At 41.4% G+C, this 26507-nt stretch overlaps 1 protein-coding gene across 6 annotated transcripts in view; it reads left to right on the forward strand.

Annotated features, from left to right (window-relative positions):
• Positions 1-26507, forward strand: part of fstl5 (follistatin-like 5) — a 661980-nt gene that overhangs the window by 333196 nt on the left and 302277 nt on the right. For all 6 annotated transcript variants that reach the window (XM_034182069.1, XM_034182072.1, XM_034182073.1 and 3 more), the window contains exon 5: positions 20580-20776. In XM_034182069.1, coding sequence (XP_034037960.1) covers positions 20580-20776 — 197 coding nt within the window. The remainder of the gene's footprint in view (positions 1-20579; positions 20777-26507) is intronic.

Here is a 26507-nt window from a genome sequence, read left to right on the forward strand (position 1 = left end):
CCTGTTCTGCATCCTTCCCGCAGGCATAAACGGCCGTGTCATCTGCGTACATCTGGACGTGTACATCTTCGCACACAGATGGTGTGCGATGAAATGTTACTGTTATACACATCCAGATTTCAATATCCGAAAGTAAGCTGCAATGAATGCGAGGTACAGCTCTGCATGCTCAGATCAGCGGCTACATCGACAGCAGGCGACGTTCTTCTCCGTTTTGATGCGGAGCAGCCAGTAACACCTGTTGCCTTGCTGAAAAATCCGCAGCACCGCACGGTCTTGGTAATCGGAGCCGCAGAGCTCCATGGCCGCTGAGAGAGGTTTATATCTTTTTAATGACTTGAATTCTTTGCAGGTCCCGCATCCGTACCCCACGACGGTAACACCGGAGGCTAAAGACAGTACATTTTCAATGCGACGCCACTCAATCAAATGGGCGTATGGAAAAAGTCCCCAAAAATCATTTTCAAGCAACAATAAAAGAAATGTATACTCACCAAACGTACCGCAAGACAGCGGAAGTCGGTTTTGAAGTCCTGAGCGATTTCTCTCACCAGGCACTGGAAGGGCAGCTTGCGGATCAGCAGCTCGGTGCTCGAGGACCACAATGTAAATAAGCATCCGAATTGGAAGCGTTCTTGTGTTATCCTCTGCGGTATTTTTATGTATTGTTATATAATTTTATTGCCGAATAAAATAAAATAAAATTCTGGGAGCAGTGGATTTCTGTTAGCGGCAGATCTCTCACAGTGCCACGGTGCCGTGAGGCTTCTTCACACCGACGTTGAAACTTCTGCAATTGTTCGCCAAATGCACGAAGTGTAATCACAGCGGCCACCGCGTTGTAATCCAGAATGGCCACGGGACACAAAATGACGTGACCAATACGTCACATGAAAACCCTCTATAAGACAATAAAAAGGTGCTTTTGTAAGAGATGCAAACTGACATGAATCCACAAATTACAGCTGGCGTGCGCAGTGCATGCTGGGATAGGGTCTTCTCTCTGACGTCTCAGCAGTGTCCCGGATGTGCTGACAGTTTTGCGGAGGGCTTGCAGATTTACTTTACTACATTCAGAAGGATCTTATGTGTAAATATGTCATTTTTTGGTCCAAAGATCTGACTGCATTTATTTCAGTGCAGGTCTACTTTAAATATGTGTCACATAATTACCCTGTGCTCTGGCGAAACAGATTATTGTAACTGTATGTGTCTGTCTGTGAACAAGATAATTTTGGAATGGCTGGATACATTTTCACTGAACTTGGTTGGGATATTTCTTATGCAGATATCTTGTTTTTCAGTTTTGGAGATTATCAGACAAAGGTTAAGGTCAACAAAACCATGGCCAAAAAACTATATTTTCAGCCGTATCTCCACAACCAATAGGGCTAGAGAGGTGATCTAAAGTTTATATTGATCAACAAAATAATTGAGATTGCTTGGTATAAGTAGCGTCATGATAAATTCACAAGGACATCATACCAGGAAATCTTATTTGTTTAGAGCATGCAGCTCTCAGTACTTTCATTGTTTTTGTTCTTGTGTTCAAGTTGTTGCCAGTTCTTCACCACCATTGGAAAAACTAAATCTAAAATTCTAACATGATTTAAAAATAGCTATGATCCATCAATGCATTTGTCCATTTTCTCAACTCCTTTATTCCATTTAAGGGTCATGGGAAGGCTGGAGCCTATGCCAGATGTGACAGAAAGTGGGTATTATGAAAGATCTATTCTAAGAAGGCTTTAAGAAATAATTTTAGTTGAGGACTGGAATGACCTGAATCCAATGCCAGTTTGGAAAGAGGGAATCGTTCACTGTTCAATTTTTATATTTTGAAAAACAAACAAACAAAAAAACACAAATGGTTTCCAGCAATGCAATGTGAATAGAAAATGACCAGTATGGGTCTTTATTTGTCAGCACTGACAAAGGCTGCAGGACTGATCACTAATGCAGTGGACTTGAGCTTTTGCTTGGATTTTGAGTTTTCAATATCACAAACACAAAACGGTAAAGCAGTAAAGATGTCTCATCAATTCTCTGTTAAAAATGAAACTGTTCCATCAGCACTCACAGCACACCCAGTATGGATCTAACAGATCCAGAATGAAAGCTCAGTGAAATGGTCGTAGTCCGGTTGTGGGATGTGGAGAGCGGTAGCAGATCATATGAAGGATGAGATTCTTAAATGAGGAGATTCAGAGGCTCTGAACCCCTCAGGAGGTTTTGGGGTGGATGTGGTGGGCTTTTTGAGTTGAGTCTCATGGATGATAATGATCTCCTTCAAGGTGAGAGAGGAGGAATGTGGAAGGGCAATATATCAAAGATGAAGACATGAGGAAGAGCAGCAGTCCTGATGAGAGATGGGAGGTAGAGAATTACACCTGCATCCGTGGAGGAACCAGAAGTGACAGCGACTGAATGAAGGAAAGCAAACCGTCCCAAGCTGCTCACTCAGAAGACTAGCTAGTAATATGAAAACAAGGAACCCAGAGATGTTAAAGAACCCTATAGCTGGGTGTTGCATATGGCGTGGCTGTAAAACACCTCACAGCTGCAGCAGCTGTGAGGTGTTTGCAGCCGTGATATCCATTTCAGATTCAGTCAGGTGTATCGGCAGTGACACCTCTAGTTGCTCTTAAAGATTGCAATCAGTGACCTCTGATTTGGGTAACCCAGTTGTCACACTGTGCTGTCTTGATGTATTGTGAGTCGTGGCAGTACCCCAGGCTCTGGAGACAGAGATGGAAATGCTGGAGGCAGGGGAGTGTCTGTGTGTGAGCGGGGGGGGGCAGAGATGGGATAGTTTGAGCAGAGTTGACTGCAGCTATTCCACTGAGCTGCATTTTCTTTGTATAAATAAAATAGCAGTGCTTTTAAAGAGGGATAATAAGGTTCCTCCATACTTAAGGCCTCGGTGAACAGCGGACAGCATGCGCTGATAATGCACAGATTTTACTCTGTGTTCTGGGAATATTTCTACATTTTCTGCTTTTGGATTCAAACTGTATTTTTGCCTTTTTGTTGAGTGTGGCATCATGTCAAGCATTGCCCTTCTTTCTTCACATTTCTTCTGTGAGCAATTTGAAGTTCAATGGTTGGCAGCTTAGTGGTTAGCACTGTCGCCTCACAGCCAGAAGGTCATGGGATTGATTCCCACCATTTTCTTTGTAGAGTTTGCATGTTCTTGCCATGTTTGCGTGGGTTTCCTCCGGGTGCTCCGGTTTCCTCCCACATTTAAAGACATGCAGGTTAGGTGAATTGGAAACTTTATAATTGTGCAGGTCTCCCTTGTAAAAGAGATCTCGATCTCAATGGGACTAACCTGGTTAAATTAAATTAAAAGAATCAGATACCTAATGTGGGCCTGAAAATGGGTGCAGTCTGTGGTAAAAACACAGTTATAGAACTTTGTGAGCAATCAGGAAAGTCTTTGACATCAAAAATGTGTGATGTCAAGACATGTCATTCACAAATCATCTAGTAAATAATCAAATGTAATGTGTGCATTTTAGATATGGATTTCATTTTACAGATTGTTTTTTTTTTTTTTTTTAGTGCATCTTGAAGTAAATCATTGCTTTTTGAATATGGATTTGCTACAGTTGAAGCTAAAATAAAAATACAGTGCAGATTGTTTTCTGTTTTGGAGTGACCAATGAGCTGGAGCAGGGAGTAACCATGTGCACTGTGGTATGTGTGGGAAGAGTACAGCTATGTGAGGCACATAGCTCCTTGGGTAATGTGCACTGCTCTGCTCATTGCTTTGACAAAAGCAATGATATCATACATATGGTATGATGTCTACATGGAAAAAGTAGATGACAGTGGACATGCAGGTACAGTGAAATCCCCTGTCTAACTGACAGTGTTTTTGTGGTGTTTGGGGCAGGGTGTAAGACTCACCACTATATGTCGCAAATGTCATATGGTTGCTGACACTCACCAGGTTATGGCAAGTGTTTTCAACATGACCAAAACATTCAACTTCACTTATTGTGTGGTTGCCGTTTATGCTGTGTTCACACCGGACGGACGCGCCACCATTGCCCGGTGTGTCACTCTGCTTTCACTGCGAAAATTCACCCCAGTGCATCATCAAATAGGAGGAGCTTCCATTCCGCTCGCCGGCTCCGGTTGTCAGTCAAGTTAACATGACGGACCTTGATCACACGGAGCGAGTTGCTGTGCTCTTAATTGTTGTGGAAAGCTGACAAACTTCACCAGCGGCGCCGTCCCAGGGTTCACAACATCCTCATGAGACATTCCCAATTCCGGGAGTATCATTATTTGCTGCAAGAGCTGCGTCTGGATGACGGCCGCTTTCAGCAGTCCTTCCGCCTATGCAGGACCCAGTTTGAGGACCTCCTGTCCCATTCATGCACGCACATGTAAACAATTAAAAAACAAAAAACTGTCCGCTGCCCCTGCTGCGGGGCTGCTGCTCCCTCTTCCCCAAAAAACTGTCATAATTGTGTTTATAAACCAGTCACCATTTTTTTTATTATACATCTGTGTAGTTAATACATAAAATAATCTTCACGGACGATTTGCTCGCGCACGTGAAAAAACAAACAAAACAAAAAACTCCACTGCCCCTGCTGCAGGGCTGTAGCTCGTTCTTCCCCCAAACTCTGTCATAATTGTGAAATAAAGGACAAAAGGGACATAAGTCCTGCTCACAGGCTGATACCAGAGACAGGACATGTTCACATCCAACTCAGTCAAACTCCAGACATCTCCACGTCACTACATATCCAGTCCCTGATTAGTCATCGCGGCGCGAAAAGACGAAAAAGTTCAGATTTTTCAACTTGGGGAGGAGGGCAACACAACGCGACACGACGCAATATCACGCCACAGATGCGCCAATTGCTCAAAATTGCTTCACTCGCATCGCTTCATTCGCGTCCATCGCGTCGCATTGCGTGGCTTGGTGCCACAACGCCTCCTTCCATAGGGATTACATGGCAACCTGTGGCTGCTGTCGCTCGCATCGCGCCTGGTGTGAACGCGGCTTTAGATGCTACAAACATGCCATAAATGGGCTATGCACATGCTGTCTTGTGTGAGAGGATGGAAAGCACAAGGATGTTCAGAAACCCCAAATCCAAGATAAAATGAAAAAATTAAACAGAGACAAAGTTGACAAAACACTGGCCAGGTAGCAGCAGAGAATGCTAATGCTATGTTAAACACCAATGAATGAATGCCACGCACACAGTGTGCACATAGCATACATATGGCATGCACATGCAGGGGTCACATCCCAGGCACACACCAACAATTGGTGGTGACATCAGGCAGATTCCTTAAAGTTGGTGCTCAATATGAAAAGGCATGGAGTTCTCAACCGTTCCACAATGTTGACAAATCTGTCACTGCAGTTAAAAAACTTTGCATATCTCTGGAGCGCCAAATCATAACATAAGCCAAATCACAAATGCTATACACGAGTAAGGTCTCAAGCATTTTTTTGTTATTTTACAAGACAAAGCCTCAAGCACATCAGGCTGTGTGAGTTGGCCATCTGTTATGGCCATTCTATCAATACGGAACAGTAATCACACACAACATGAGATTGACAGACAATGCCGTAACTTGTAACATGAAATATGTAACTGATAGAACCAGATACAACTTGTGTTCACAATGATGGGATAAACTGAATATACAGTGAGCAGCAGATCAGAGTTAAAGAGAACCAAAATGTGTAGAGTTTCTGTGTTTGTTGATGCAGGAACTCATTCATACAGATATGGGATATCCACAAGTTTACTTCACTCCAACTGGAACTCCCATTGGTTCCAAAGACATCCACCAAACCATCTATTCAAGTGTTTGTCAGTTTTGCCTAGTCAGACACATGGTATTTTGGGATGGGCACACTCTCTTCTTTTATGGAATTGTATTTCAGCTGTTTCTCGACTTTATCATTTTTATCTTTAGAAGCTGCAGCACATGATAATCTCTTTCTTTCTGCACTTAGACATTGGTGAAAGGAGTACATTTTTATGATGCTCATGAAAAATGGAAAGGAATTACATTAGTAAGTCAGTGTGTTGAGACAACAAGGGCCCTATCTTGACGGCGGACACAAAAATGAGTTCCTAGTCTGCACTAGTCTATTCAGAGCTTGTCTGTGCACGACGTTATTTATACATCAAGATATACCAGCGAAATGCTCCATGCTGGGACAGAAGCGTTTGGATTTGTCATTTTAATTAGGCTTATTATTGTCCAAACATTAACCAATCAGAATGACATCTTTTCTTCCTATTAAACTGGGAGGCACCAGGCACAGGTATCAAGAAATTGGAAGCAGAGTTTCTGTGAGGTAATGAATTAACACCAACCTGTCAGATTGCATGGCAGACAAAGCCCCCAAAGCTTCCTGAGATGAACCAGTGCAAGATAAAGCAAAATGAAAAGAAACATTAAAACTACACCCCTGGCAAAAATTATGGAATCACCGGCCTCGGAGGATGTTCATTCAGTTGTTTAATTTAGTAGAAAAAAAGCAGATCACAGACATGACACAAAACTAAAGTCATTTCAAATGGCAACTTTCTGGCTTTAAGAAACACTATAAGTCTCTTGTCTCTTGTCAGGAACTTTAACCACATAAATCCCAATACTGTGTTTCCCAAACTATAACAACACATAGACTTTCCCACTCAAGGAAATAACACTCTGGATCACGTCTACACCTTCCAGAGGAAAGCTTACTACGCTTTTCCCCTCCTCCACCTTGGTGCCTCAGACCACATCGCTGTCATGCTAATACCAGCATACAAACCACTGGTTAAAGTCACCAAACCGGTTTTAGTGTAGAGTGTGGCCAGAGGGATCTGTAGAGGCACTTCAGGACTGCTTTAACACCACAGACTGGGATGTGTTCAAGCAATGTGCCTCCCACAACCCCATTGACCTCCAGGAGTACATGGACTCCATCACTGCCTACATCACCAAATGCATTGATGACATATCAGCCCTCAAAACCATCACTGTTTGAGTCAATCAGAAGCCGTGGCTGCCAGGTGAGGTCTACAGGCTTCTGAAGGCTCAGAATGCTGCATTCAAAGCAGGAGACCAGGTCAGCCTGAGGACAACAAGAGCTAACCTGTCATGCAGCATCAGAAAGTCTAAGAGGCAGTACTCCAGGAGGATAGTCCAACGCTTCAGTGACAGCAGAGATTTACACAACCAGTTTCAGGCACTCAACACCACACCTGTACAGAAGTGCCCCCCCTGACAAACACGTGATCATGCGGTCTACGGACAGTGTTAGAAGAACACTCAGCAGGAGCAACACTCACAAAGCTTCTGGTTCTGACAACGTACCTGACCATGTTCTGAGGGACAGTGCAGATGTCTTCACAGACATCTTTAACATCGCACCGAGTCAGGCAGTTGTCCCCATATGCCTCAATGCCACCACCATCATCCCGGTTCCAAAGAAGTCCTCACCCTCTGGCTTCAGTGACTACCGTCCAGTTGTTCTTACCCCCATCTTCATGACGTGCTTTGAACAGGAGTCAGGGAGTACGTGAAGTCTGTGCCCCCCCCTTCCCTGGACCCCTTCCAGTTCACATATCGGTCCAATCGCTCGACCGAGGATGTCATAACCACTGCCCCCCCACCCAGCCTTCACACATCTGGACAATAAAGACTCATATGTTTGACTGCTGTTAATTGACTTCATATCAGCATTGAACACAATCATCCCCCAACAGCTGATCATCAAACTGAACCAGCTGGGACTGAAAACCTCACTGTGCAACTGATTGCTGGACGTCCTGACAGGGAGACCACAGGCAGTGCGGGTCAGCAGCAAGACATCCAGCTTCATCACCTTGAACACAGGGGCCCCTCAAGGATGTGTGCTGAACCCTCTCCTCTTCACTCTGTTGACCCACAACTGCACACCGCTGCACAACACCAAACTCCTCACCAAGTCTGCACATAGTGCAAGCGTGGTAAGTCTCATCAGCAACAACGAGACCAACTACAGGAACGAGGTGAACCACTTGACCTCATGGTGTGAACACAACAGTCTCTCCCTGAATGTGGAGAAGACAAAAGAGATTGTTGTGGACTGCAGGAGAGCACACACCCAACACCTCCCTCTGAGCATCAACAGTGCTGCTATGGAGAGGGTGAGCAGCACCAAGTTCCTAGGTGTGCACATCACAGAGGATCTCTTCTGGACCACCAACACTATATCACTGGCCAAGAAAGTTCACCAATGCCTCCACTTCCTCTGTAAGCTAAGAAGAGCTAGAGCCCTGCCCCCCATCATGTGCACCTTTGACAGGGGCACAATTGAGAGCATCCTATTAAGCTGCATCACAGTGTGGTACCTGCACTACATCCTACCACAGGACCCTTCAGCACAGCGTGAAAGCAGCTGAGAAGACCCCCCCGACATATATAGCACCCACCTCACCTGCAAGGCCATCCACATCGCGGGAGATCCCACCCACCCATTAAACTACCTCCTCAGCCTGCTACCATCAGAGAGGAGACTACGGCGTCTCCAAGCCTGGACCAGCTGTCTGAAGGACAATTTGAGTCACCAGGCTGTGAAAGCACTCACCTCTCTCCCTGCTCTACCCCCATTTCCCCTGATGCTCCCTCACACACAAACCGTGGATCCTGACACCCCCCCCCCCCAAGTCACTGACTTCTTGCTCCTGACACCCACCTCACAAACACTGAACATATCTAACCTATCTCGAAGGACTGCTTATGCACTACATGCACTTTAAATTAGTTTGAATGAGTTCATCAATGTTGAATCACTGCTTAATTTGTCTGTCTGGTATGTCTGGTACGTATATTGTGTATTTGTATTTGCAAACTGTTATTTTTTTTTTTACTTTCATGTTTGATACTCTGTGTGCTTTTTACCCTGTGTGCTGCTATACAATGCTGCTGGAACCTCAAATTCCCTGAGGGAGTCTTCCCAAGGGATCAATAAAGTTGTATCTAATGTATTCTAATCTAATTTGCACAAGACATACTGCTACCACCAGGTACCTCACTGACCACATTCTACTGTCTACTGTATTTATATATATTCATTTTATGTTCTCCTGTTGTGGGTTTTGTTGTTTTACTCTGTGTTGTCCTGGAGACTGAGAGAATTTCAATTCGCAATATGTTTGATTTGACTTGATTTTTGTGACTGCTGGACAGGTTTGGTGCTAATCTGTTAATATGCCGGAAATCCTTTCACTTGCACCCCCTATCTCAATACCACAGCACTGTGATTCTGCCACACTGCAGTTTGAAGGGGAGGACAAGTGTCACTGTGATTGCTTTTATGTCAAACTAGGTATTGCCCATGCCTTAAAGGACACTCTAAACCCCAAACCTTTGTACATAGAGCTTAGCTTTGAGATAGTATTTCCCGCTGCTTAAATGTCATAGTGCGCTTGGACTCCCCCAAATGGACTTGAGCCCTCTGTGCAACTTATTTTTGCATTCACTGTCAAAACTGTGGACCAATAAATCAAATAATCAGGGACATGAAGACAATCTTGGACTTTTGTGTTCAGCATAGTTCATGTGGGAGTTTTAAGCACTATTTTCTCTGTGTAGGCAAACCTCATTTTAAGTGTCTTCTTTGAGAAGGACATCATACAGCAATCACTGAGTAGATCAAAAGAGGAGTCTATCTGGGAATTTTCTTTTTTTTCATTCAACAAGCCGTTGTCCTTCCTTCTCATTATTGGAAATCACATAACCCTTAATATTCACACACGAAAATACAAGAAGATTCATGCAGAAATAAACTGTGTAGACGAAACGACGGCTGCATTTGATGTTTTATTCTAGGTTTTGAGGCACTGGAACAAATTGAATCAGAGTTTTGCATTTTGAAGCACCGTTTGGTTATTTTCTAAGCACTTTTTTTTTTGATTCACAAAATAGCTTCTGATGTTTGTGCATGCTACTTGACCTCATAGCTATTTTGAATGCTGGAGTTTTTTCTTGCCACTTGACAGTGTGCATTAATGACTGTGTAGCCTCCACATGCACAGCAGTGCTCTTAGAAAATGTGAAATATCTACACTGTATTCAGACCCTCAGGGAGGTGATGGTCTAGTGCTTAAGTGTTGGGCTTCAAACCAGAGGATCCTCTGTTCAAACCCAGCCAGACTGGAAAATTGTCAAGGGCCCCTGGGCAAGTCCTTAATTCCCAAGTTGCTCCCTGTGTCTAGCGAGCGCCTTGCATGGCAGCCCCCTGACCTCAGTGTGTGAGTGTGTTTGTGTGAATGGGTGAATGTGAGGCATAATTTTAAAGCACTTTGATTTTCTGATACAGATGGAAAACCGCTATATAAATGCAGTCCATTTACCATTTCTCTTATTTACCAGTCCCATTCCATTCCATTATTCACATCTGTAAAAAAAAAAAAAAAAAAAAGCTCTGCAGACAACAATTATTTTCAATCAAATGTTCACAGCAGACACAGTATAAATACCTCAACAACAGCAGAGATTAGTAAGCAGCTGTCCTGCTGCATAAGAGAAGAGGAACACAAAGAAGAAAGCAAAAAGAAAAAGTACACTGTTTGGGTCAGAGAGTGGTTGCGAACCAAAAAGGATTTTAGTGATAATGTGTCACAACCATTTACAAATGCTGAAAACAGTTCCTGGAAAAATAAATTTGCTTAGAGGTTTTGAACATATTCAAAACTTAGTTGTGACAAATATATATATATATATATATATATATATATATATATATATATATATAGTTTGTTTGCAGTCTTAAAAAACTCTTTGCAAACTGTTTTGCAGCCTTTCATGAACCCTGAATAAATCCAAAAATTTGTGAGGTTCGACAATATTTGCCATTCTGTGACTTAGAGGCTTTTCTTTTGCTCTTATTTTTTCACAGAATTGAGAAGATTTACTTTGTGTTAAATTGTAGTTATAATAAAATATCGTAATTTCTTTGGAACATATAGTGAATTCGTTCCATGAGATTTTCCAGACAACATAAAGTAGGAAGCATATGCAAGGTTCAGAGTTAATGCTGCATTCAGTCATTTATTCAACAACATCAGATGAAATTTATGATGGAATCTAAAAAAAATTTACAGCAAACTGGACAGCTGTGTTTGAAAACCAAAGCAGACATTTCCTGATGCAGATTTTATTTATTTACTTTATTAGCATTAAACACTACTATACACTTATTGGGTGTATGTGCAAAGTTCAGTGCATTGCAATAAAGTTCTCCACATTTGAATTTTTCATGTGGCGTGCCTCTGTTATTGCAGAACACCACATACATAATGGGGAAGGCATACGGAAAATGTGTTTTGTTGCAGTAAATCTCTTCAAGTCTACAGATCATTTCAACCTCTCCAGTTAGCCGAAGCTGCATAATGGAGCTTGTAGGTTGAACTCTGCGCAGCAACCCTGGATCTTGTAGCTGTGGAATTCCAACTAAAACTAATACCCAATTGCTAGTTTTATAGTATTTAAAGAGCTACACTATTAAAAGTAAGCACTGCTGTCGCTATAAAATTCTTTGAGGGCACACTCTCAGGACACCAGCCGCCATTACTTTGTTCCTCTTAATGACAAATTGATTTCATAGAATAAATCACTTTTTCCCCAATCGATATAGCACATATGAGTGCATGACGTGCAGTTCCATTCTGCTGGGGGCTTGACTCCACATTATATGAATGGTCAAAGGCAATTAGTAAAGCAGCAATAGCTTGTCAGTGCAGAACCTGGCCGCATGCCACATATGGAGCCCATGTGACCTGAAACATTACTCACCACAAGGTCACTGAGCATTCATGCCGAACCAGTAAAATAAACTCCAGTGTGGGTTATTAATGTTAAAATGAACCTAGTCTGTTTAAGAAATACTGCATTTTATTCAAAACAGCACTTAAAGAAGCCTCAAAGTATCTGATATAATCTACCCTTTATGTAGGACACCTTTACAACAGTTTAAAAAAAAGATTAATCTTTTAATCCAACAACCTGCCAGTGGGTTCGATGTGATTCCTGATTTTACATCCACAATATGATTTTTCCAAACAAATTAAGTGAAAAAATATCCAATTTGTTTCTATAAACTGGGCAAAATGATACATGTTCTCTTGTAAAAAGTGCAAGTAAAATTACATTATATCCTAAATAACAAAAATCAAAATTGAATTTTTAAAAGAAATCCCACATCAAAATACTAAAAAAATATACACTGCCACACTGTTGACTTAAGAAATTAAAACAAATCTGTGTTCATCACAATTAAATCTTTTCTACACAGCAAACTCACCAGTGTTAAATTAACACTGACAGTGTCTATATGGGTCCACACTGGGTCAGTGAGGATTATAGAGACAATGGCCATGTTAATTTAACACTGCCGGTGTTAATTTTGCTGTGTAAGTTTGTAAGTCAAATTGTAAGTCAAACACCCACAATTTCTATTATGACTGAATTCTGTTGTAGTTGAATAAATTATGTCCAAAACCTCTTAATATTTTTAATATAGTGATCACTAAATTATTTCTGTAAAATACTAATATAAATGCTTATCATCCAGAGTCACATAATAAGAAGGTGCATTCTGATGTCATCTCACCCCAGCTCTGATCAGGACAGAATGCATAATTTATCACTTTATACATTTTGGTTATATTTTGAAATTTCATGTCAGCAATGCTATAAAATGTTTGCCTCACCCAGCCACACAGTGCTGGAAGTCAATGCGTGGTTTTGTGAAAATGATGCGTGACCAGAGACATTTCTGGCTGACCATGGTGAAGTTGGTTTTAAAATTGAACATTCAAATGTAGATCTAATATCCAACCTAAAATTAACTTTATATCAGCCACTGATGTGTGTAATTGAAAGAGCATCACAATCTATTTTTCATTTTAACCTATTTGAATCTTCACGCATTTTTACAGATTTTTTTTACAATTCATGATGCATCGTTACATCCTTATTTAGTACTTATCATAACCATTTTGTACTATTTGAAGTAAACACCATTTATGACAACCTAAATACACCAAAACAGCTTTACCTATGGTAGAGAGCAGTTGAAACCAGATGATCTCAAATGTATCCATTTCAAAACCAGCATACACTAATCAAAAATATATTTCCAGTCTAAGAACTATCAAAACCCATTAATATCATCTACAAGTTATATAACTACATATGTGCAATTCTCATATTTAGGAACTATTAATTCTGACAATTTTAAACCTATGAATGTTTTTGGTGATTGTGCAGTTTTTAAAATATTTGTTGTAGGTTTTTTATCATCAGTCATTTTCATTCTGCTTCAAAGATTTGTTCTTTTCAGCTCCCACAATAGTGAAGGAAAATGTGAATTCTGAAACATAATAACTCCACTGTGGTGTGGAAATGGTGTCAAATAATGTGTTCCATTTATAAAGGTTGTTGACAAAAGCTGGATAATGCTAAAGAGTTCTAGCAGGACTTTTTCAGTTGGTGGTTTTATTAGAACTCTTGTTAACTGCTCCTTGAATGTGTTTACCCAGTTTGTAATTGGATTTTACCAAAAGCACTGTACTGTCATTAGCATGTCATAGCTTGGCAGACAGCCACACAATGCTGAAAGGAAATTGTAAAATCTCCACAAGGGGGAAAAAGAAGACGATTGGTAATACCTGGTAATTAAGCTGCACTTCTCCAAAACATACGACAAGGAGACTTGTTCATGCATGAATAAAAACATCACATCTCTGCAAATTTTACCTGACATATTTCATGCCATTACAAATACAAATACCGTATATAATCTTTAGCAAAATTGTAAGTTGTTGGATTTTCTTTTTCACACAGCTTGAAGGTCAAAGTGAATATGTAAGAAACCCATTGAAGCAGTGCTTTTGCTTTATTTATTATTTTGACTAAAATCACACATTGGCCTTATCATCATGGCATATAAGAAACATTATTTTCATATGATCTGTTGCTGTTATAACTCCTTCTTATTTAACACATTATAAACCAAAACCAAATGCAAAAAAACCTTTTCCTTTCTGTTTGCTCAGTTTGTTACTTTGTATAGTTTTAATAAGAAAATATATTTTAAAATATTTGAAAATTAAGAGGTGATGAATGAACTTATCACTGATGGAATTTATATTTAGAATTATTGGCAAAAAAACAAAACAGCAATTCAATAAATTCAGTTGCATTGATATAGTAAGGAAGATGGCTCTGTTTGATTGGTGTCAGATTTTCAGACTAAAGTCAGGCATATCCACGGAATTTTGTATCATATTAGTGTTTTGTCCACCCGTAGCTGATGTTTTCAGAGCCCATAATCGCTACATTTTGAAAACAGGTTCCAGAGTGGATAAATCTGAAGATGCCGCATTTGCATTGTCATGTGGACAAGCAATATGGAACTTTACTGAGACAATGATGTCACAGCCCCACCTCTCAAATCTCAACCCCTCATAACATCATATTATTGTCTCATGACATGTTGTTGTTAACAAGGTAATTTAATACACTTTTTTTGTCTAGGTGGATCATTAATGGGATTTATTTTTATCATGGCAGAGTCCTGAAGAGATGAAGGATGACTATGATGAACGCTGATCGTGAATAAATGGAGCACTGTGACACTAATAAAATAATGGTAGACAGGACCTTTGACTTTTAAAATGTTATTTTTTTTTCTCGGCTCAGGCTGAGAAACTGAAACAGAGCAGGCAAACACTGAGGGACTTTGTTAAAAACCTATTTATTCACAAGAAGTTTCCACAGTAATATTGCATTTCCAGATGTCATCTTCCAAAACAACAATTTTCATAAGGCTGTGATGATGAATCTGGCTGAAAGGATGCAAAAATGAGAAATGAGTTTATATTTAGTTTCTGTGCCACTTTGCAAAGTTCTAGCTTCTGTTGCTACATTGATTAACTCCTTACACCAGTTATGCGCATGTTCCACTTTTTTTTTTTTTTTTGGAAGCGTTCCAATGCCACATACAGGCCTGTCATATGTACTACAACAGCATTGTCAGGCTGTTTCTCTCACTTTTGTGGGGACAGAGATATTTCTTGAAACAAACAGTATTTCTTGAAACAAACAAAGTTTTCCATGTTTACAGAAAACTTTTGAAAATGACAAAGAAAAAAATGCATAGGGAATGTTCCGTTTCCATGTGGACAAGGCAGACATTTGATTTAAAGTCTTCTGGCTACCTATCTGTGTCCTTGGATGAGACTCTTGAGTTCCATTGTTCCAGTCCACCTGCTGTAAATGGATTTTGGCCTTGATTGGGGAAGTGATCTGGGCTGAACTGCCATCTAATCCATTTCAAGAAACAGTATCAAGATTGAGGGGTTAAATGGCCTTGGGGCTTGTATAGGACTTGTGCTATACGCTGACCACACCAAATTAGAAGGGGTGGTGGAACACCTGCATTTTTATTTTATTTTTTAAATATAGATTTTTAATATATCCATCCTTGCAAATAAATTCTTTGTGATTCAGTGATACCATAAACATAACCTCCACCAACAAAGTTGGGTGGTGGTTATGTTTATGCCCCTGTTTGTTTGTTGTGAACAGCCTGGAACCCACAATTTTTCATATATTGTTATGACATTTTTATTGAAGATTCATATCCTGATTTGCAAGAACAGATTAAATTTTCAAGGTCAAAGGTCAGAGTCAGGAAAAATCTTAGAAAACTCGAAAATCCCTGTCTTTAACTTTGAATGACAGGGTTCTCCCCAGATAGTTTTAATATAGCGGTGCTGTTGGGAGCTAACCATGCGCTCAACACTTCCACTCGGTGCCCTGTCCGACCTTGTGTCCTGAAGCCCAAAGTCAAAAATGAAAATCTATTCATACTGTTTCTGGTCTGATTCTGTGCTGAATTGTTGATTAGTTAAATTAATCTAAAATGTTTGTGTTTTGTTGACACACTGTATGTAACAAATGTGCAATAACCTTATTTGAAAGCATGTACAGAAAGACAATTTAAAATGTGGGAGATTCCAGACTTTTTACACTTTTCCCCTGCATAGTTTTCAATTTGAATCACAGTATCACCAGGCTGGGGGCATTCACTTCAAAGTGTGAAAATTTCACCTTGTCCTTGTGATTCAGATTTTGACACTTCTCTATCTTGTCAAAAAATAAAATAAAAATAGAAAAACAAAAGGTCCAGCTTTCCTCCCCGGGTCAGCAGGTGCATTTCTGGAAAACGTCTTATTACTCTGCATTTTACTCTGATTTGTCGGCATTTCTCAGCATGTGATGCACATTTTAGGAAAATCAGAAACATCAGAGAGACAGGAGGCAACACATTTCACCCCAAAACTCTTAATATTTTCAGAGACTGTTGGATTTTGGATTGTACCATGTGGTGACACTGCCGTTTGTGTTGCTGGACACTATTTTAGTCCTGCCGTGAGCGTGCACATGGTATGTCTTCATGACGCTGTTTTGTACAGGCTGGACACGCAGATGGATTTTTTTACATTGGGAAAAAGTCAGAATATGTTATTTTCAGGAGGGATTTAGGGATCCATCATCTACAGTCCATTATAAAATCAGAAGATTCAGAGAATCTGGAGAACTTTCTACACATTAGCGGCAAGGTGGAAAACCAACATTGAATGCCCATGACCTTCTATCCCTCAAGGACCTTCGATCTTTGATCCCTCACTATATATATATATATATATATATATATATATATATATATATATATATATATATATATATATATATATATATATATATTGTAATTTTCAATATACATCAAATATACTGAGCTTTTTTCTGTATGTTTGTCAGTATAAAGAAAGGAAGTTTTAAATATAATCAGTTAAGTATATACCTGATGAGTACATAACAAGCAAACAAGTGTCTTGCTAGTCAACCAGAATAAACATTTTTTAAAGCAATTTTGAATTAATACCTGTAATCGACAGTATGACTCTCCATTGTTTGATGAAACAGTTTGTGCGGCATCTTTCCCATGTGTATTCAGACCTTTTTGTGTGTACAGCAGCGATTGTGCACATGTAGCAGCATTTGCTCCTTTGACGTGACTGACCTTCATATCCCCTGGGTGTGCCAGAAGCCATTTATCTTTTATTCATTCTGCCATTTGTGACCACGGCAGTCCTGATGCTTGTCAAATCACACCGCGGCTCGCAATGTGCAGTGCACTGCAGCCTGAGCAGCCAGCCACAGCTGATGCACTTTTTCAGGGTGAGAATTCAGCTCATTTGAGTTCGGCCCCAAGAACGGTCCAGCTGCTCACTGTTTCAACTGCCAGAGAAATGTTTGGAATTAATAAATCCTCCTGCTTGTTTGTTATCTGACAAGACGGCTCAGTGATGTCTCGGGGCTTCATGGCACACGGTTTCCACCTCTGGTGTAGATGGTAACTAAGGTTTAAACTGTAATGCACAGAATAAAATAGTCACCTCTCACTCTGTTTCTCAGTGAAATATTCAACAGAATTTTCACCACGTTGGAACGTTACAAGGTCACACAGATGTGATCTGAAAACTACATCAAAGGTTTTGGAAACTGTGATTTTGCCAACGGTGTTTGTAGGACTTCTTCAGCCTCTTTTGCCCAGATGATGGTGCGAGTCAGGATTACATCATGCGCCTCACTGATTGCTCAAGTTGCTGGTTGGATGATGGAAGTGCTGCGAGTGATTGATAGCTGCTTTGATTTGGTTAACTCGTTATCATCTCTCAGAGTGATGGCCTCGTTACATCACTGCAGGCTGCGTAAGATTAGTTCCTGATCATCTTTAACAATATTCGTCATCTCTCAGAAGGCTGCCTGTAGACTCTGTTATTCCGTGTGTTCCCCACATGTCAAAGATGTCGCCTTTCTCCCATGGGGACTTGAGAAGTGTTTGGGGGTGAAGAATGCTTTTGACATCCCCTAATATAACTGTTATTACAGAAGCAACACTCCCAGATTGAGTAAGAATGAAGACTTGGTTTGACATGTGTCAGCCGCTAGTTCTTGTCATTATTTCCTCTTTGCCTCGACTCCTCTCAACCTTCATGAGGTTGACTCCTTTGATCGGAAGCCCATGATGACAGATTGTAAATACAACACCTCTGCGTCTTGTGTTGCTGTCAGTGTTTGTGTGTGACACCCAGTGATGCCGGTAACGCGTTACTTAGTAACGCGTTACTCTAATCTGACCACTTTTTTTAGTAACGAGTAATCTAACGCGTTAATCTTTCCAAATCAGTAATCAGATTAAAGTTAATTCTCCATGTCACTGTGCGTTACTATTATTTTTCATTGTGGGTCGATAACAGCATTAAACTTGGTCTGTGGGCAGGAGGTCGGGGTTCGACTGAACTGCCCACTTTAAGTGAGCTGTGAGCTTTTAATCCGCGGTTTTTTGCAGCTGCTCGACTCGTCCTCACCTCTTAAAGCGCGGTGATCAGCACACCTGCACTGAACTTTACAAAGACATTTTTATACTTTTTTTCCTCCTTTATTTAGAATTCTGAGCTGAGCCGCTCTGTATCTGGTCGTTAAAAACAGCTGATCCTCCGCGACGCGTCAACAACTAACACTATTTTCCACTCAAATGCACCTAAACTCTCTTTCTGAGGACCACATGATGTGAAAACGCAATAAAACTTTCTTACCTGTAAATCTGGTCATGTTTTCTGCATAAATAAATGTTATCCATTCTTTGTGCTCAAACGCCAAAGCAGGGGCGAATCTAGATGGAATGGGGGCGTGGGGCAAGGATGTGCCCCCTCCCCCACAACACCCCTAGATTAAAGGTGCAATTTTGAAGCCGTTTTTTACTACAACTAATATTGCTTAAAATAATAATAATTTCGACAAGTAAAATGTTTAGAGAGAATTTAAATGTTAGAAAAATGTTAGAATTTAATAGTTACCTTTATAAACAATGTAGGCTCGAAATTGCAAGTTTTACTGTTACAGTGCTGTCAACAGTTAAATATGAGGTCAAGAAAGACGTCTTTATTTTACTTTTTATAAAACAAGTATTTATTTTCATTGAAGTCAAGAAAGGGTGACTATAAAGTGAGTTTTGGCAAAACAGGTATCATTGTCATGTTGAGGTGGCAGAGGGTTGTTGTCGGCAGCTGGGAAAAGTAACTAAAAAAGTAACTAGTAATCTAACTTAGTTACTTTTACAATTGAGTAATCAGTAAAGTAACTAAGTTACTTTTACAATTGAGTAATCAGTAAAGTAACTAAGTTACTTTTTCAAAGTAACTGTGGCAACACTGGTGACACCTGTGTGACAGATCTCTACATCAGTCTTTGTTGAATTTTAGGTAGAAGCAGCAAGAAACTGTAAGACAGTCATTGTTTGGTAAAATGGAAAAAAAAATTCACATTTTGTCTTTCACTGAATATAAAATATCAGCTTGTTTAATAATGTTTTCATTTTTACTGGTGTTAATTGGCTGACAGTTGAAATGTAACAAATTTTTGTTTTAATCATGAATGATGAAAAAGTCTGTTGGATTTACATTATTAAATGGGTACATTGGTTGCACATGATTGGTTGCATATGATCACATTGTGTCCAAATAACATAATTTTCTTATGCTTCTAATTATGAAACATAAGAAAATTATGTTAACAAACATTTACATAGACTTAGTATTAGCATTTAAATTGTAACTAAATAAGCAATAAAGAGTTTTATGATAGTGAATGTCATGGATAAGTCTACAACTAGTTACTGGCTTTTTTCGGTTGGTTGGTTGGTTGGGTGGCTGGTTCATTGGTTGGGTGGTTAATCGGTTATTCAGTCTATAAAAACAAGAGAACTTAAGGTTTGGTGGGTTGAATATTTTTTTCAGAATTCATAAGATCGCTGATGTGTGTCACTGCCCTTCAGCAAAATACCAAATCCCTAAAACACTGAAACACATTGAAGCTACATCAACAAGGGAGAGGAAATGCAGGGACTGATTAGTCTATAAAATGTAAGGACATAGTGAATAATATCCATTAGAATTCGTTCCTCAACTAATTTTTTTCCTAAAGGTAAATAATTAGTAATTATGTAAAACAAAGAACATAAGGGTGGACATTTGACAAGGCTTTGATAGTGGCAACATTTAAGCAATTTAAATAATTACATTTTTTTTTTTTTTTTTTTTTTTTTTACCTTTTTCGAACATTAATTGGTTTTAGGTTGTCAGTCATATTTGTTAAGACTTGTTGCTGAGCTGTGCTAATTTCTTCCAAAATTTATTCCAATTCATCATACGCAGTTGTAATATGCATAATTCAGTCAAGCGAATTCTTCAATTTAAAAGCAAAAATTCAAATTAAAACAAACAAACAAACCCACCTTCCCTTATGGAGGTGGAGCCCTTTTGCCATCTATTGACCAACTCCTTCAAGAACATGTTGGCCTTTCTGTTTGATGAATGGCTGACTGTTTTTGACCAACTGATTAATCATTTCAGGACGTTGTGCCTGTTGGTAAATATTCTCTCCTTCCTCCTCACCATTTAGCAATACTTTTCTTCTTTCTCTCCCAGATGACAACTGCAGATTGATTGATTACCGTCAGATGAAAACCAAAATTCTGGAGCTGAATGACAGAAGATATATGGCTTCTAACATATACGGGAGCCACAAGGACAGCATGGTTGCCAGGAAGCAGCTGGTTGATATTATGTTCAGACGCTTCGATGTGGATAACAGTGGCCGCGTAGATGCCAAGGAGCTGTCGCAGGTAAGAATACTTCACACAAGTGGAGTTTATTTCGGGAGAACATGCACTTACATACATTATCACTTCTCTAACAGTCTGTCAAGCCCACAAAGTTATTTGCATTTAATTATCAACAAGAATCCAAGGCTAAGGTACTTGGCTTTATGAATTTAAGGAAGGATATGTGGTTCCTGTGTGTAAAATGCCCACTTTGATATCTGCCAAGTTTTGGCATTTTGTTCTTCTTAGCCTTTGCTCCATTAGTTGTGACACATTGCTCGAGGTAAATCTTCTGAAAAGCAATATGGGTCAAAAGAGCTGCACTCTTGTGGGATACGGCAGTCTTTGGGCAGCACTGCCAAGAGCTATTATTTAAAAAAAATAAAAATAAAGTTTCCATGTCTGGTATGAGGAAAGAAGATGCTCCGTGCATAAAAAAACCACCTCCTGATACCTGATGTAGCAAATATTTAGGTCTCACAACGAGGGACCATAAAGATGTAACAATTTGGTCAATTCTAGATCGGCTTGCATGGGAGCACCAAAATAAAATGTAATCAGGTATTGTTAAACTCCCAAATTGAATTAGATTGGCCTGGACCTCATGTAATGCGTCACCAAAATAATTTTAGGGTTTAATAATTATTATTTAATATTAAATTTACTCAGGGGCACCACCTATTTGAAGCATAGGTACTTTAATTTAAACATTCATTAATTTATCAGTCTCAAATGAATCAATCAGTCTCTATTGAATTAATCAGTCTTGGGTCTGAAAGTCTGAATTCTATGATACGATTGACCAAAGGTTTCCTTCTGAACACCAAATGAATGACAGCAGAAATATTTACAATTTATTTACAATTATACAAGACGTGAACAGTTTACTGGCATTTTGTGGACAGTGATTAAATGAGTTCATTTATGGACACAGTTTTTACTAACTCATGAGACATTGAAAGAGAGCGGAGAGATGAAGCTTAAAGACTTTAAGTAAATAAATCTGGTTAGAATTTAGTGATGAAATTGAAGCCAATTGTTTTAAGAAAATTATTAAACAAACATGAATATGGTTAAAAAGGAGGAGCCACTTTTATGTCAGTGGAGCAACCAGCTGCTCCAATGACAACAAAACCCTTTTTCTGGAACCTTTAACTAGGTCACCTACCTTGTCCGTTGAAAAGGTGGTTCGGACGGTCTGTCTGTCCGTCAGTGATGTAGGCTCTGCAGTGTGCTCACTTGGGTCAGGGGTTAACTCAGTGGTCTCCCCGGGTGATCCCAACAGCTTGTGTCGGCTGGTTTTACCGACAGGGTGACTGCTTGCAGTCAGGTTTGAAATCAGCTCCGTCGTCAGCTGCTGGACCCCAGAAGTGGAAGGCGTTTGTCAAAAAAGGTTTCTGGTAGCTTTTAAAAAGTTTGTTGGAGCCAGATCAAAAGTCTTCTTTAAATTAGGAAAAGATAAAACTTTAAGAGCATTGGAAAAATAGCCGACAGAAAAGGAGAGTCGCTTTTCTATAAATTCGCTATTATTTTGAAAGGTTCAGATCAGAAGTGCTCTTAAAAATTCAAAAGACTTGACGTACCTTAAAGCGCCAGGTTAAAACTTTGTTAAAAGTTTGTCAAAGAATAAAGGATGAATGAATGCCACGTGGTAACGTTAGCATAGCTTAGCTTAGCAATGGGGCCTTGTTGACCCAAAAATAAAAATTAAGCATTTAAAAGAAAAGAAGAGAGTTGCAAAAAGCGAAGAGACAAAAGAAAGGAAGAGGAGAGGAATGAAGAGGGAAAAAGAGCAAAGACAGAGAGAGAGTGAAGGAGCATAACTCTGTTCTAACTTTAAAAGGGGGACTTACATCACTAAACTCCTGTGTAATCTCACAGAAAACTTCATGTCAGAGGCAGACAGAAATGATTCAATTATTTAAACACATTAACTATTTTGGTATACTATTGTTCTAAGACACTCGAATCGATACACCTTATTAATCATCACTTAAACACTCCATTTGGTCAAAACAGAATATTTCACCATCAACATATTGATAATGCAGAAAGATCACACTTAAACACACATCAGTTACAAGGAACACATGCCAATAAAATGGAATGAATATATGCAAAGCATTTTGTTTGATTAATCAATACAACCAACATTAGAAGTTTTATATACGAAGAATAAGATAATACTGATGCATTTTTTTTTTAAGCAAAGGTCTTTTCTTTTACATAGTCCTATAGATAAAAGCTGATTGTCAAGACTCAGAGTTTATGACCAGGTCTTGTCATGGGAGAAGGTCCTCTGGCAGTGACTCACAGTGGCCCCCAGTTCCTCACAAAAACTCCTCCAGACCTGCGAGTAGAACTGGGGACCACGATCCGAAATGATGTCCGATGGTATCCCATGCAGACGCACGACGTGGTGGACCAGGAGGTCTGCTGTCTCCTGGGCCGTCGGGAGCTTCGGGAGGGCCACGAAGTGGGCCGCCTTGGAGAACCGGTCCACTATCGTAAGGATGACGGTGTTGCCCTGAGACGGCGGGAGGCCTGTGACGAAGTCCAGGCCGATGTGAGACCAGGGGCGATGAGGCACAGGCAGGGGCTGGAGGAGGCCCCTGATCTTATGGTGATCCGCCTTGCCCCTAGCACAGGTTGTACAGGCCTGGACATAGACCCGGATGTCGGCTTCCAGTGACGCCCACCAGAAGCGCTGCTGGAACACTGCCACGGTCCTACGCACTCCGGGATGACAGGAGAACTTGGATCCGTGGCAGAAGTCCAAGACGGCAGCCCTGGCCTCTGGTGGGATGTAGAGTCTGTTCTTAGGACCGTTCCCCGGGTCTGGGTTCCTTGCCAGGGCCTCCCGGACGGTCTTCTCCACGTCCCAGGTGAGGGTGGCCACGACAGTGGACTCGGGAACGATGGTCTCGATGGGGTCTGACAACTCGGCCTTGGCTTCCTCTTCGTGCACCCGGGACAGTGCGTCGGATCATTGGTTCCTAGTCCTGGGACGGTAGGTGATCCGGAAGTCAAAGCGTCCGAAGAACAGGGACCAGCGGGCTTGCCTGGGGTTCAGCCGCTTGGCGGTCCGGATGTACTCCAGGTTCCGATGGTCCGTGAAAACCGTGAAAGGCACCGTAGCTCCCTTCAACAGGTGTCTCCACTCTTCAAGAGCCTCCTTCACCGCGAGGAGTTCCCGATTGCCCACGTCATAGTTGCGTTCAGCGGGGGTCAAACTGCGGGAAAAGTAGGCACATGGATGGAGAACCTTGTTGGACTCCCCGCTCTGGGACAGCACGGCTCCTATCCCTGAGTCAGAGGCGTCCACCTCCACTATGAACTTGCGAGTAGGATCAGGCTGCACCAGAACTGGTGCAGACGAAAACCGGCGTTTCAACTCCCTAAATGCGTCTTCGCACCAATCCGACCAGGTGAAAGGGACTTTAGTGGAGGTCAGGGCAGTCAGGGGGCTAACAACCTGACTGTAACCTTTAATGAACCTCCGGTAGAAATTTGCAAAGCCGAGGAACTGTTGCAGCTTCCTACGGCTTGTTGGTTGGGGCCAATCTCTCACCGCCGCAACCTTGGCCGGATCCGGGGCGACGGAGTTGGAGGAGATTATGAACCCCAGGAAGGACAAAGACGTGCGGTGGAACTCACACTTCTCGCCCTTCACAAACAACCGGTTCTCTAGTAACCACTGCAGGACCTGACGTACATGCTGGACATGAGTCTCAGGGTCCGGAGAAAAGATGAGTATATCATCCAGATATACGAAGACAAACCGGTGCAGGAAGTCTTGCAAGATGTCATTAACCAATGCTTGGAATGTCGCGGGGGCATTAGTGAGACCAAACGGCATGACCAAGTACTCAAAGTGACCTAACGGGGTGTTAAATGCCGTCTTCCATTCGTCTCCCTTCCGGATCCGAACCAGGTGGTACGCATTCCTAAGATCTAGTTTGGTGAATATTTTGGCTCCATGCAGGGGCGTGAACACCGAATCCAACAGGGGCAACGGGTATCGATTGCGAACCGTAATCTCGTTCAGCCCTCTGTAGTCAATGCATGGACGGAGTCCGCCGTCTTTTTTACCCACAAAAAAGAAACCCGCACCCATCGGGGAGGTGGAGTTCCGAATCAACCCGGCGGCTAAGGAGTCTCGGATGTAGGTCTCCATCGATTCGCGTTCCGGACGTGAGAGGTTGTACAATCTACTTGACGGGTACTCAGCGCCCGAGATCAAATCGATGGCACAATCGTACGGTCGGTGTGGGGGAAGAGTGAGTGCCAGATCTTTGCTGAAGACATCAGCAAGATTGTGGTACTCCTCGGGCACCGCCGTCAGTTTGGGGGGGACTTTGACCTCCTCTTTAGCTGTGATTCCGGGTGGAACCGAGGATCCAAGACACTCCCGGTGGCAGGTTTCGCTCCACTGCGTCACCACCCCAGACGGCCAATCAATCCGGGGATTGTGCTTCACCATCCATGGAAATCCCAAAATCACTCGGGAGGTAGAAGGTGTCACAAAAAACACGATCTCCTCCCTGTGATTCCCAGACACAACCAAGGTCACGGGCTGTGTCTGATGTGTAATTAACGGGAGTAGAGTGCCATCTAGTGCTCGCACCTTCAATGGTGAAGGCAGAGCCACCAGAGGGAGCCCTACTTCCCTTGCCCATCTGCTATCCAGCAGATTCCCTTCTGACCCCGTGTCTACCAGTGCTGGGGCGTGAAGGGTTAAATCCCCACTCAGGATTGTTACTGGGATTCGTGCAGATTTATGGGTTTTCCCCGTGTGCATATTATGGCCCACCCTTAGCCCAGTTCCTAAGGATGGGCGTTGGAGTTTGATCGTTTGGGGCAGTCTTTTAACATGTGCTCACAAGAGCCACAGTAAAAAAACTCCCCGCGGGCCAGCCTCCTTTGTCTGATATTTGATTTTAATTTGGCCCTGCTCGTGTCCATAGCTTCGTCAGCAGGGGGAGCTGTTGCCACACGGAGCCCTCTGGCAGTGGAACGTGGGGACGACGATGTTGGGTATTTTCTCCTCCAAACATTTTTAAAACCTTTAACAAGACAAACAGAGTCAAGAAACACCAGTGAGACAGAAAATCAAATATTACGCGCGGAGTGCGGCCAGGCTGTACACCAAGGCTACACTAAAGTCTGGCCTGCTTTTCCGCTCTTTTTATTAAGAGACGCCCTCATCACATAAACAAGAAACTTGTCCTAAGGGTGGGGGTAATGACGCAAGACAAGTTTCTTCCCATAACATAAACGCATACGTCAAGTGCAGCTGTAAGGAAGAACACTTCAGGTCAGCACATCTCGTTCGTCTGTTGCAGGTATCAGCTGTTCTGCATCTGCCTGAAGTGTCCTGTCTTCCACACTCCTTCACACTAAACACCACATCACAATAGTCAAAACGTTCTCTTGCTCCCAGTCGTTAGAGGCTGCGAAAACAAAGTTATGTTATAACAATAAGTACATCCAGTCCTTCATTCCCAGCTCAGATTGACCCCAGAGTGCTAAAACAAAATTGAATTCTCAGGATTGCATTAAGACAGGTGCAAAACAGCACATCTCCATTCTCATGAGAAAGAAGACAAAGCTAAAACAAGGTTGAATAACACGTACGTTCTCAGGGTGAAGTGCAAAACAGCACAACACCGTTCTCATGAGAAAGAAGACAAAGCTAAACAAGGTTGAATAACACATACATTCTCAGGGTGAAGTGCAAAACAGCACAACA

The sequence above is a fragment of the Thalassophryne amazonica genome, chromosome 11 (assembly GCF_902500255.1).
Source record: "Thalassophryne amazonica chromosome 11, fThaAma1.1, whole genome shotgun sequence".
Lineage (NCBI taxonomy): Eukaryota > Metazoa > Chordata > Actinopteri > Batrachoidiformes > Batrachoididae > Thalassophryne > Thalassophryne amazonica.